At 40.0% G+C, this 14,082-nt stretch overlaps 1 protein-coding gene, 1 long non-coding RNA gene and 1 other non-coding gene across 7 annotated transcripts in view; 1 reads left to right on the top strand and 2 right to left on the bottom strand.

The window, feature by feature from the left end:
- FBXL13 (F-box and leucine rich repeat protein 13) overlaps positions 1–14,082 on the top strand; it is a 247,282-nt gene that overhangs the window by 7,735 nt on the left and 225,465 nt on the right. For all 5 annotated transcript variants that reach the window (XM_032306078.1, XM_032306079.1, XM_032306081.1 and 2 more), the window contains exons 2-3: positions 7,529–7,632; positions 8,093–8,183. In XM_032306078.1, coding sequence (XP_032161969.1) covers positions 7,529–7,632; positions 8,093–8,183 — 195 coding nt within the window. The remainder of the gene's footprint in view (positions 1–7,528; positions 7,633–8,092; positions 8,184–14,082) is intronic.
- LOC116569670 overlaps positions 8,796–14,082 on the bottom strand; it is a 58,959-nt gene continuing 53,672 nt past the window's right edge. The window contains exon 4 of the long non-coding RNA XR_004277126.1: positions 8,796–9,244. This is a non-coding gene — a long non-coding RNA (uncharacterized LOC116569670). The remainder of the gene's footprint in view (positions 9,245–14,082) is intronic.
- LOC116569704 lies at positions 10,591–10,730 on the bottom strand. The gene has a single exon (XR_004277146.1). It is a non-coding gene; the product is annotated as a U4 spliceosomal RNA (small nuclear RNA).

Here is a 14,082-nt window from a genome sequence, read left to right as displayed (position 1 = left end):
TCAATACATGATTTTTTTTTTTTAATTTTTAAAGATTTTATTTATTTATTTATTTATTTGGGAGAGAGAGCATGAATGTGGAGGGAGGGGGAGAGGGAGCCTGAACAGGGAGCCTGACACGGGACGTGTCATCCCAGGACCCTGAGATCATGACCTAAGCTGAAGGCAGACGCTTAACTGATTGAGCCACCCAGGTGCCCCAGTACATGATGTTTTGAAGAATTTTGACCAGATGTGGAAAAATGTTTCATAACCAAGAAAATAAAAAGGGATAACCCCCCAAAAAAGATACACAATAACAATACATAATCCTCATTTTAATTTGTAAAACTATAATTTTAAAATTTAATTTGTAAAAAATATATGCATTGTGAAAGACTGAAGTTAAAAGTTTTATTAGAGGTTATTTCTGGTGGGCAGGATGATGGTTGATTTTTATTTTCTTCTCTATATTTTCTCTGAATTTTCCAAATTGCATAGACCATATACTATTTTTATAATCAGAAAAGAATGTTCATATATTAAAAGAAAATACTGAAATGCTGGCCTAAATGTAGGAAAAACAGTATGCTTTTGCATACGGTTACCAAATAAACTAGAAAGCAATAAAGAAAGCCCAGGGAGCAGAAAAACCTTTTTTACTGGGAAGCGCCAATTTCTCATCTCAGGTGCAGCTGGTTGGCCTGTTGCAGGCCTGTGTCTGGTCTCCCTGGGATGAGATCCCTTTGGCTCTGGCCGCATGACTGAGGTCTCCTGGACGCCTCATTCCTAGATGGCTCAGTGTCTGCCCCAACTAGCACCTTCATAAAACCCTCCCACTTTGGTTCAGTTTGCAGGCAGGCCTGTGTGTGCCTAATTGCATGCCGGTAGATTCCAAAGGTTTTTTTGGTTCTGTGTTAGCAGAATCCCAGGCTTGTCCTGAGTCCTAGGAGGAATGCTCTACGGTCAGAGGAGGGGCATTGGGAGAAGAGAGCTCTGCTGCTTCCCTTTCCACCCATCCTGCAGCATCAAAGAACAGTTCTGGTCCTATGTGGATATATTTTGGGATTCTCATGAACTTGGAGGGGGGATTAAAGATTTTTTTTTTTTCTGATTTCACAAGATGGATTTGAAATCACTGTGATTAATCACCACAGTTGTTTTCTGTCCCAAAGTAATATCCTCCTTCATGGTTCATAGCCTCATGTTGCAACAAGCTGGTCTATTTCCATCAGGGACCACCAGTATCTAATATGCCTTCCATGTAATCTACATGTACTATTTGTACAAGAGATAGAAACATCGAGAAATAGAAGGGCTGTACTGTTTGTACAAGACATAGAAACATTGAGAAATAGAAAGGTTTTTTTTTTTTTTTAATTTTTATTTTTTTATTTTTTATTTCCAGCATAACAGTATTCATTATTTTTGCACCACACCCCGTGCTCCATGCAATCCGTGCCCTCTATAATACCCACCACCTGGTACCCCAACCTCCCACCCCCCGTCCCTTCAAAACCCTCAGATTGTTTTTCAGAGTCCATAGTCTCTCATGGTTCACCTCCCCTTCCAATTTCCCCCAACTCCCTTCTCCACTCTAAGGTTTTTTTTTTTTTTTAAGACCTTGGAGGCAAGTATTTTTTAAACTTTAATTCTCGGTTTGAAATAAATGAACTGATTGATCAAATACTTGTAAATTTGGGCAATAAAAGTTTTACTCTATATACCATTTTAAATTCAGGAAAAGTGTATTTTAGAAATTCAAAGGTTTTTAAAAAATGTCTGCCTGTGGAGACTCAGAGTCTGCACCTAGATGGAACTGTGGGAAAACTGAGAATTATCTTTTGGTTCTTCACTCACTGAGATATTTCTGAGAACTCTGAAATACTCACCCCACCACTGTGGACATCTCCTTGGATATATTCCTTACAAGAAACATTTGTATTTACTTAAGTATTTATTTATTTATTTAAGACTTTTAAAAAGATTTTATTTATTTATTTCACAGACAGAGATCACAAGTAGGCAGAGAGAGAGGAGGAAGCAGGCCCCCCACTGAGCAGAGAGCCCAATGCTGGGCTTGATCCCAGGACTCCAGGATCATGAACTGAGCTGAAGGCAGAGGCTTTGACCCACTAAGCCACCCAGGCACCCTGAGACATTTGTATTTAAAAAGATATTAAGATGAGGCAATACATGATGAAGCCTTATTGGTAGAATTGGGTAGAATTTCAGACATACTTTGTCGCTAATATTTAGAGATCAGTTTCTCTCTCTGTTTTCTACTAGTCAGGAGCGAGCACACTGCGTACAGACAAGGCCTACCCCATGGGACCAGAGATGGGGGAGATACTAAGGGTAAAGTGTCTACCAAATTATTAAACATCTAGTGGAGAAGTGTTCTTCAAACCTAAGATCGCATTTCTGTTTAAGACTCAGTTTGCAAAACTAGATATTCCCAGCAGAGGGCGTATTTAAGTTACAAATCATGATCCTTATGCAAAGTTTTCTATTTTTAGAAATACTATAAAACTTTTTAAATTTTTATGATATTTATGTTTTATGTTTCTCTCGTGATTGATCCCAATTTGTATTTTTAAAATATTGCATTTATTTCTATATCACATAGACTATTCCTGGGTATTTTCTTTTAGGGACTAACAGCTACAAATATTTGCTAGAGAGGCAAGAATGAGGAGCTATTGGCTATGGGAGCAAGACACCTCCAGCCAATGTGGGACAGAAGGAACTGGATACCCTGACTCATTTTATGGGACCTTGGGGCTAAAAGGTTGTGGCTTCTCTTGAGGGCAGTTATGTTTGCTGAGTTCCCTTAGCCTAGCCCCCCATTTCTCAGATGTAGTTCCAGAGGCAAATTCGTGGAACACTTAAATAACCAAAAGTGTATATAATTATTTTTTTCTCCAGTAGCAATTCACTTGTCTAGGGATTCCACAGCTGGTGGGTGCCTCCCTGTCAGGCCCGGTGCAATCCCGCAGGTATCAGAATCCCTTGTCTGGCTCTCACCTCACGGAGACGGTCTCCTCACATGTCCACTCTGCCTTAAAACCCCTCAAGGGGCACCTTCCTCTCCCTGAGGTCCCTCCTGAAGGGCAAAAGTCAGCTGACCCTTTTCAATAATCTTCACTATATTTTCAGTTATGGAGTTTACAAAGTAAAAATTTGGCACCCTCTATTTAAATGTCAAGAAGACGCAGAAACTTTTGTATTTTCACATTTTTAATTTATTAACTTTCACAGAAACAAATTAAGAGGTCCCCTCAAATGACACAATGGCATGCCAACTCCATTTCTACCAGAGGTGGGGATGGCAAGAGTTTGTGAGATGTCACTTGGGGCTTGTTTGGGGGAGCTTAGGGAGGTGCAAGAGACTTTGAACAGAAACTTAAACCTATTACAGGGCGCCTGGGTGGCTCAGTTGATTAAGCGTCTGCCTTCAGCTCAACTCAGGTCATGGTCCCAGGGTCCTGGGATGGAGCCCCCCATCGTGCTCCCTCTTCAGCGGGGAGCCTGCTTCCCTATCCCCTGCTCATGCTCGCTCGTGCTCTCTCTCTCTCTGTCATATAAATAAATAAATTCTTTAAAAAGGAAAAAAAGAAACTTAAACCTATTCCTAAGGAAAGAGGTTTCTGTAACTTTGAGATTCTGACATTGCATTTTTCTTTTAAAGATTTATTTATTTATCTGACAGACAGAAATCACAAGTAGGCAGAAAGGCAGGCAGAGAGAGAGGAGGAAACAGGCTCCCCGCTGAGCAGAGAGCCCGATGAGGGGCTCGATCCCAGGACCCCGGACCATGACCTGAGCCAAAGGCAGAGGCTTTAACCCACTGAGCCACCCAGGTGCCCCCTGACATTGCATTTTAAAAAGCAATCTTCATCTAAAAAAACCCCAAACAAACAAGGTGAAAACTACATGTTGGTTATTCTGCCATCTATTTATTTATTTAAAGATTTTATTTATTAGAGAGAGAGAGAGAGTCCACAAGCTGGGGGAGGGGCAGAGTAGAGGGAGAAGCAGATTTCCCCACTGAGCAAGGAGCCCAATCTGGGGCTTGATCTCATGACGCTGGGACCATACCCTGAGCTGAAGCCAGACCCTTACCTGACTGAGCCACCCAGGCACCCTATTCTACCATAAAAGAAGAATGTGTTTGTGGGTTTGCATATGCATAAAATATTTCCAGATAGATAATGTGGAAAAAAAATCCCTCAAGTTCTGGAGGAAGATACACATGTGGACAATTTTGTGTGAGTGCATGCTATGTGCAAGGGAGGAGCCCTGAGTTTGTAGTTTAAAAACCTACTCACTCTGTGAATCACCTGGCCCTTCTTTGCCTCATCTATGAAACCAGAAGCAAGAATATACCCTCTAAAAGTCCAGGTCATCCCTAGTGGGATATTAGGAAGCAAAATGAGCCATGAAGTTCTGATGATTGGCCTTTGGCCACGTGATTGATCTTGCTGGGGTTTGATCATGAATGGCCTGGAGGATTCTAGAGGAGGACCCAGTCCCAGGTCTTGGTATAGAATTCCGGCTTCTTCACAGAATGGCTATGTCTGCTTCTCTCTCACCTGAACCCTTTACTCCAGCCAAACGGGTCTACGCCCATGAGGCTTTACTTTTGCCAAGAGAAAGATCCTACCTGTAAACCTTCTGCCCATTCCTTTCCCTTGGAAGTTTCTCCAATAATATAATAATAATATTAATAATATAATAATAATAGTTTTATTAGAAACTATTGAGGGCTTCAGAAGCCTTTTGCAAGCACTTTACCTTTGCACTCATGAAGCAATTAATTTTTGCATTGCTACATAGGCCCTTAGTATTTTACCATACTTATCTGCATATCTGAAAAGAGTTGCTCTCAGGGTGCCTGGCTGGCTCAGTCAGTGGATGGAACATGCAACTCTTGATCTCGGGGATGTGAGTTCAAGCCCCATGTTGGGTGTAAAAATGATTTAAAAATAAAACCTTGCAAAAAGGGTGCCTGGGTGGCTCAGTGGATTAAAGCCTCTGCCTTCGGCTCAGGTCATGATCCCAGGGTCCTGGGATCGAGTCCCACATGGGGCTCTCCGCTCAGCGGGGAGCCTGCTTCCTCCTCTCTCTCTGCCTGCCTCTCTGCCTACTTGTGATCTCTGTCAAATAAATAAATAAAATCTTTAAAAAAAAAAAACCTTGAAAAAAATAAGGACTTGCTCTCTTAAGTGTTTTGTATCTACCCACAGTTCTCATAGACATTTACTGTCTTACTATTTATGTTTAAACTATTGTTCTATCAAGTTCTCTCTCCTAATCATTTCCCCCCAGATACATTTGTCCTAGTCTTTTCCATTAGGCTTGGTATGAAATCAATGAAATCAATCCCTCTGTCATCCCACTGGCTGTGAGTGGTACAAGGGAATAGTTTTGAATTTCTTTGAATTTGAATTTCTTTTCTCTTTGCTCAAGTCTTTCCCTTTAATGAAGGTAAGAATTAGCAGTGGAATGGTTAAAAATAGTGATGGCTTGTTATCATTATTATATATGATAATATAATATATTATCATTATTATCATTATTATCTATTGAGTACTTATTTTATGCTAGACACTATTCAAAGTACTTTACATATATTAGTTCACTTAATTCTCATGATAGCCTATGACATATGTACCTTTATGATCCCATGTATAGGTAAGGAAACAGGAACAGAGGATCAACTTGTCTAAGGCTCCACATTAGAAGATTGCCAATCCAGGATTTAAACCCAGTGGACTCCAGCTACTGCATTATCTTATTCCTTGAAAGATGGGTAGTAGTATAAAGGAGTAGAAACAATGTCCTGGGTGTGCCTGGTTGGCACGATCTATTTCAGTTCTTGGTTTTGGCTCAGGTCATGATCTCCAGGTCATGAGATCGAGCCCCATGTTGGCCTCCATGCTCAGCGCAGAGTCTGCTTACGACTCTCCCTTTCATTCTGCCCCCAGCCTCTAAAATAAATCAATAAAACTTTAAAAAAGAAAAAAAAGAAAAAAAGAAACAATTGTTCTGAATAAATCTACGTTTGTCATCAGTCCCCAGACACCTTTCAGAATATTTGAAAAATATTGGGAATGGAGTTAGGCAGAACCAAAAGAAAGTGGAGGATTGCACACTTGTGAAACTTGGTCTTTTTTGTCCTTTGTTGTGTAAGTTTTCACTAAGAAACCTAGCCTTGATAAAGCCCTAATTTTGTTTTGTGAGAGTCAAATGTTCATCTTGTGGGAATGTTTGCATATTTTGCCTCTGCTTATAAAGGCCAAACTAGTGGTTTCATAATTTTTATTTTCATTGGGCAGAAAAAAAGCTATTGGTTCACTAGTTATGATTTTCTTATTAGCACAGGGCTATGTACCATTCATGCATTAATTCTATAAAGCCTCAGTCTGTTTTATTTTGCCCAGCGGGAAAATGAACAATGAGATTTCTTACCCAGAAGGTGAACATTTGAACTCTGCTTAGTTCTTTATGCCTTTACTAACGTTCCAGAGACTTATCCTTTTAACTTGATTTGACTTCTGCAGGGACTGTCGTTTTCTAATCTGTGGAACTTAGAAATATAAAGAAATAAGTAATTTCTCATATTCATTAATTAGATCCTAACTTAAAAAAAAAAAATCACCTTAATGCTGCACTCCATTTAGGCCCTAGTTCTCAGACTTTAGAGTGTTTAAGAATCACCTGGGGAGCTCCTCAAAATGCAGCTCCCAGGGCTCCATCTTCACTTGTTCAACCCCCAGGTGATTCTGAGGTAAATGTTCTCGAGGTGCTACAACAGAATGAATGACGTGGCGAGGAGTGGGAAGTAGAAAAACTCATTATTCTGGGGACTCAGGCCCTAAAGTACCAGAAGGCAGAAGGGCCTGTCTTCAGGACTGTTCAGGGAGCTGTCGGAAGTCTGGCCTCCGGGTAATAGAAGACTTCAGCCCTTAGGTCACAGAATACTATCTACATTCATCTTGCAACTGTGAAGAGAATATGGACATTGGGGAGGGTATGTGCTATGGTGAGTGCTGTGAAGTGTGTAAACCTGGTGATTCACAGACCTGTACCCCTGGGGATAAAAATATATTATATGTTTATAAAAACTAAATAAATAAATAAAATAAAAATTTAATAAAAAAAAAGAATCACTAACCTCTTGTGTCATTAGATTCTCTAGCTCTGGGGGAAAAAGAAGTCAGTCAGGGGTCTTCATCCTTAAAACGGGTAGAACCCACTATAAGACAACTATGTCTTCAATTTGGCTACAAATCTCTGCTCACATAAGGGAAAACACTAAGCAGCAACCCTATGGTGTCGTTGACAATGGATTTTTCTTTCAATAGTAAAGGGAAGCATTTTAGTTTGACTTCAACAAAATACTAACACTGGATAAAAAAGTGGGGGCACGTTGACCTAAAAAACTGTCACGTTATTTAACTTTGTAATTGTGGGAGAGAAGCCCATCTGCTGTTTAGTAAGAACACACAGATCCAGGAAGAGTGATTTGTTTCATTTTCCCTAGGCTCTGTTATGCGGCCTACTTATTACATGTCCTGAGGATCCCCTGAAATATTTACAGAAAATGATCATTACTATCATGGAAAATGGTCTTGAAAGTCTTCTCTGGTGAGTATTGCTTTGCTTTACAGTAGGGAGATATTTTATTTTGAAGGTAAAAGCCTCATTGTGTGGTAACGAAAGAGGTCTTGCCAAGGAACGCTTCCATTTTCAAAATGGCTGAAGAATCCCTCCACAGGCTTGTAAGTCCCAAAGACGTCAATAGGAACAGTTTGCCCACTGGTTCTTAACGAGAAATACAGCTCTCTCTCATCAATCACGTCCTCACAGGGCAGATATTTCAAGTTGTGGGTGAAGAAAGGGAGGTATACCCTCTTGGGACGCTCAGCAAAATCTTGAGGTGGGGGTAGTTTGAAAAAGACCTGCGGGTGATTTTGATATGCTTCTCCCCAAAGTGTCTCTTCCTTCCCCTCCACCCATGGAATCACTGATTCAAATTGCTGATTTAATGATAAAACTAACGACTATGAAATGAAATGTCTGCCTCTGTTTGACGATTTTATTAAAGGGATATGTGCATCGATCCATCAATGAGGCCAAAAATTCGGAGATTGTCTGAAACGTACATGGAGCAACTCTTTGGGCTGGATGATCAGCTGGTCAGTATTAGTAATCAAACATTTAAAAATAAGTTTTGTTGGAAGATCTCAAATGGCATTAGATTTTATAACATGTATGAGGTCAAAGTGTTTTGGAATTGGAGGCATTCAGAAAAGTGAAGGAACATCACACACACACACACACACACACACACACACACACGTGTGCACACCTCCCCCCGCAGAACCACGTTCATAGTAACCTCCCCAAACTTTCAAGAAACATTTGCCAAGCCTTTATTCTTTCATTTCTGAGAAAATCTTTATTTATATTTCCTCCTTTCCTCTTTCTCCTCCTCCTCCTCTCTCGCATCTTTATAACGATAAACACAGCATTCTGGAAAGCTTTAAAGAAGGATATTTTCTTTCTGTTCTAATTTACTTCTTTCTGTCTTCTACCCTTCTCTGTTTTCTTTGCCATCTGCCCCAGTATTATGCTTCTAAAGATAGGGCCAGATATTAATGAGGTCCAACTTAAAAGCCAGGCCTGATTGTTTTTTTGTTTTTTGAGATTGTATTTATTTGAGAGACAGTGGGAGAGGGAACGCAAGCCTGGAGAGTGGGAGAGGGAGAAGCAGGTTCCTTGCTTTGCAGGGAGCCCGATGTGGGGCTTGAACCCAGGACCCTAGGATCATGACCTGAGCTAAAGGCAGCCACTTAACGACTGAGTCACCCAGGCGGCCTCCAGACCCAAGTGTTAATGAAAGGAATGACTAACTCCCAACAGCTGGTTTTGACCTTGTAAAGAGGGCAAGGAAGTAATTCAGGACATGGAGTCTTTTAGAACAAACACTGTGTATCTGAGAGAAGCTACAATAGCAAAAGGCACGTGGGGAGAGAAATACCAACGCAAATTATGTGTGCGTAGAACTGCGTATGATACCTCTAGATCCCGGGCTGATGTCTTGGAAAGTATAGGCAGCACTTGGGAGTTGCTGGTGACATTGGGCACTGAAAGGTGGATTCAGAGCCCCGGTCACGATGGATGCTGAGAGCCAGATCAGTCTGAGGCATCAGTTGGAAGGCCGGGTGAGGGGTAGCACTGGCTTCTAATCAGGTGTCTGCAACAGAGAGACAGCAATGGAGGTATAGGATATTTCTGCCAAGGCTGGGATGATTCAGAGGACCAGCATGCTGGGAAGAACCCACAGGATGAATCCTAGTTGATCTGCATCATGGTGTGTGGATGTCTTAATGACTTCACTTTATCAGCCATGTGCTCTATCTACTATCAAGTGCAGATATCTGCAAACTGTATTCTTGGAGGTGTTTTGTGGGGGATCACCTCAGGAGCTGAGGGGGAGATGCAGGGAATGGGATTCTAGGTCTCTCATCCCCACCTTACACTCTAGAATAATTCCACTTTAAGTATAATGTCATATGAGAAAAGTTTAAACATCATTGCTATAAGATACTAAAATTACTAACAACCTGGGGTAGAAGGGTAGAGGGATCTACCTCATTGTCAATATTTTGAAAGTGATTTTATGAAATATAATCAGATTGTGCCCAATGTGTAGCTAGAAGCCTATAGAGAATCTTTTAAAGAATTGCAGGGAATTCTGAGAAACCATAGTTTTATTAGAAAAGGAATTCTCAGAGATATTTCATGATGTTGAATGTGCAAAGGGAAAACTATGGGAAGCTTATCTGGATTTAGAAGTGAGTATGACAACTCACCAAGGCATAGAAAAAATGCCCACTTCATGTCATAAGGTAGGAAAAATAGAAACTAGATGTGACTTCACAAAAGGTAAATCTCCAGGTGCCTAGGATTGCTGAGTTAGAGGGCTCAGCCACAGTTGAAAATATATTAATTTATTTCTCCTTCACCCTCAGAGAAAAATGAAAAAATTTTTTTACAAAAAATACTTTAATCCCTAAAGTTTCCAATATTTTCAATTACAGTATAGCAAATATCAGCTTTGTTGTTGTTGTTGTTTTTTTTTCTGTTTTCTTTCCCATACAGTTTCTTATACAGCTATAATTGCTGGTAAGAGAGTTTTTAATGTTTTGACAAAACATTCTTTTTCTTTATAATTTTTTTACTATATTATGTTAGTCACCATACAGTACATCATTAGTTTTTGATGTAGTGTTCCGTGATTCATTGTTTGCATATAACACCCAATGATTCATGCAATATGTGCCCTCCTTAATACCCATCGCTAGGCTAACCCATCCCCACACCACCATTCCCATTCCTCTAAAACCCTCAGTTTGATTTCCAGAGTCCATAGTCTCTCATGGTTCCTCTCCCCTCTCTGATTTCCCCCCTTTGTTTTTCCCTTCCTTCTCCTAATGTCCTCCATGCTATTCCTTATGTTCCACAAATAAGTGAAACCATATGATAATTGTCTTTCTCTGTTTGACTTATTTCATTTGGAATAACCTCCGCCAGTTCCGTCCATGTTGATGTAAATATTGGGTATTCATCCTTTCTGATGGCTGAGTAACATTCCATTGTATATATGGAGATCTTTCAATTAGCAATAATCGCGCCTCGGATAAACCTCATTGGCTACGATACTGCCACTGCGCAAAGCTATATATATGGAGATCTTTATGCACTCTCTACTAAAGGGGATCTTGGTTCCTTCCATAGTTTGGCTATTGTGGACATTGCTTCTATGAACACTGGGGTGCATGTGGTCCTTCTTTTCACTACACCTGTATCTTTGAGGTAAATACCCAGTAGTGCAATTGCTGGGCCATAGGGTAGCTCTATTTTTAGCTTTTTGAGGAGCCTCCACACTGTTTTCCCAAAGTGGCTATACCAGCTTGCATTCCTATCAAGAGTGTAAGAGAGTTCCCCTTTCTCTACATCCTCGCCACCATTTGTTGTGTCTTATCTTGTCAATTCTAACTGGTGTAAGGTGGTATCTCAATGTGGTTTTGATTTGAATCTCCTTGATGGCTAATGATGTTTTTTTTTTTTTTTAATTTTTTAAAGATTTTTTTTTTTTTTTTTTTTTTTGACAGACAGAGATCACAAGTAGGCAGAGGCAGGCAGAGAGAGAGGAGGAAGCAGGCTCCCTGCTGAGCAGAGAGCCCGATGTGGGACTTGATCCCAGGACCCTGAGATCATGACCTGAGCCGAAGGCAGCGGCTTAACCCACTGAGCCACCCAGGCGCCCCTAATGATGTTGTTTTTTTGTGTGTCTGTTAGCCATTTGTATGTCTTCTTTGGAGAAGTGTCTGTTCATGTCTTTTGCCCATTTTTTGATGTGATTATCTGTTTTGTGTGTGTTGAATCTGAGGGTTCTTTATAGATCTTGGATATCAGCCCTTTGTAGTGTCATTTGCAAATATCTTTTCCCATTCCATGGTTGTCTCTTTGTTTTGTTGACTATTTCCTTTGCTATGCAGAAGTTTTTGATCTTGATGAAGTCCCAGAAGTTCGTTTTCACTTTTGTTTCCCTTGCCTTTGGAGACGTGTCTTGAAAGAAGTTGCTGTGACCGATGTTGAAGAGGTTATTTCTTATGTTCTCCTCTAGGATTTTGATGGATTCCTGTCTCACATTGAGGTCTTTCATCCATTTAGAGTTTATCTTTGAGTATGGTGTAAGTGAATGCTCAAGTTTCATTTTCCTGTATATAGCTTGACAAAACATTTTAAAGATCACAAACAATTGTAATTGTTCCAATTATTAAGATTATTTTGTATGCTTTCAGTGTGAAATCATTTTTATGATCTGTCAGGACACTGTCCTGCAAGGACCGCCTGCATATGGCTATTTATAACTACGTGTTTGTTTCTGTTTGTGCAAACAGAGAAGGAAACTGTGAGTAAGGCACATAGTTACAGAAAAGTAGGAACTGTTCTCATAATAGCAAATAGAAAGACATTTTGTCTGTGTGTTCCAAGATGAAAGAATCCACCATTGTCAGGAGGAAACTAACTTCACAGACTTGATTCTCATTGCTTAGGAAATGAAATCTCCAGATGCGTACTAATTACAAGAAGAAAAGTCATCTATAACATTTAAAAACTCTTTTCATTATGGAAAAATGGAAACACAACACACAAAAAGAACACCATAATGATCCCCCCTCATCCAGCTTAAACAATAATCAATAATTTTACCAATCTTGTTAATCATTCTCCCTTTGCCCCTCCTCCCTTTTTGCTGAAGTATTAGAAAGCCAATCCCAGGAATTATATTATTTTACCAGTAAATGCATCAATATGTATCTCTAACAAAAAAGAACATGTTTAGAGAGCACAGCCCAGTGCCATCTTCTGTGTAATGAAATTAGCAATAATTCCTGAACACCACATCAGGCTGATTCTATATATATATATTTTCCCCCCATATTCAGCCCATATTTGAGTTTCCCAAATTGTCTCAAAAATGCCTTTTTTAGAGGCGCCTGGGGGGCTCCATGGGTTAAAGCCTCTGCCTTTGGCTTAGGTCATGATACCAGGGTCCTGGGATTGAACCCCACATCAGATTCTCTGCTCAGCAGGGAGCCTGTTTCCCCCTCTCTCTCTGCCTGCCTCTCTGCCTACTTGTCATCTCGTCTGTCAAGTAAATAAATAAGATCTTTAAAAAAAAATGCCTTTTTTACACATGGGTCTGTCAAATTGGAATCCATGGAGGGTCCACATGGCACTCGGGTGTCAGATCAAATGCCTCTTGTAATTAACTGTAATTAATCTTCCCTACTTCCCATGCCACTTCTTTATTGAGGAAAACATCATTTGTCTTGTAAAATGTCCCACACTCTCATTGTTTCCTCTGGCATTATTTCATTTGCTCTGTTTCTTGTATTTACTACAAGTTTTTAGTTAGATCAACAGACATGATATTCAGGTTCTTTTTTTCTTTTTTCCTCTTGTTGACAAGAGTAGCTGCATAGGGGGTGTTATGGGCATTGCATGGGGGGACGCCCAGTAGTCTGGTCAACCTGCTTTTTATGAATCTTCATTCCTATAGACAGTAATGTAATTACTTATTAGTTTCATCTTACAACACGACATAACTGTTTTGTAATAACAATACTACAAGACCACTAACAATAAAACCACTGAATGCAGGGGTGCCTGGGTGGCTCAGTTGGTTAAGTGTCTGCCTTGGGCTCAGGTCATGATCCTGGGGCCCTGGGAGTGAGCCCTGCATTGGGCTCCCTGCTCTGGGGGGAGTCTGCTTCTCCCTCTTTCTCTGCCCCTAACATCCCCCCAACTCTCTCAAAATAAATAAATATTTAAAATGAAAACCAAAAAACCCACTGAATGCAGTTTAAGAAAAGTATGCAATTCCAAAAAAAACCAATTCTTTTTGTCCTTAAGATATATATATCCTACGAAATATTTTCAGTAAAAATAATACATTTTTTGTTACCCAATATAATTCTTTGTGCTGATAGGCATCTTTTTCCCTCTTTTTGTAATTAATCTTTTGATATAACTATGCTTTTCCAGTTATGTATAATAGTACATGGCAGCAAAATCAAAACAATAAAATCAGTATTCTAAAAAGTATTGCTTCTATACCTACCTTTTCTCTTACCTATTCCATCCCTTTTTCTAAGTATCTGATTTTAGTAGTTTTTAATTTATCTATATAGTTTTTCCATTGTTTCCTTTTGAAAAGTATGAGCAAATACACCGTATTCTCCTCCCCTTCAACTTCTTATATTGAAGTAGCAGATGATGTGTAGCCTTCTGCTTCTTGCTTTTCTCACTTAACATGTCCTAGAGATTTTTCCTTTTATTTTTTTATTTTATTATTTTTTGAAGATGTTATTTATTTATTTGACAGAGAGAGAGAACACAAGCAGGGGGAGCAGCAGGCAGAGGCAGAGGGAGAAGCAGGCTCCCCGCTGAGCAGGGAGCGCAATGTGGGACTCCATCCCAGGACCCTGGGATCATGACCTGAGCCGAAGGCAGACATTA

This window comes from Mustela erminea, chromosome 11, assembly GCF_009829155.1.
Source record: "Mustela erminea isolate mMusErm1 chromosome 11, mMusErm1.Pri, whole genome shotgun sequence".
Taxonomy (NCBI): Eukaryota; Metazoa; Chordata; class Mammalia; order Carnivora; family Mustelidae; genus Mustela; species Mustela erminea.
This window is presented reverse-complemented; position numbering and strand designations above follow the sequence as displayed.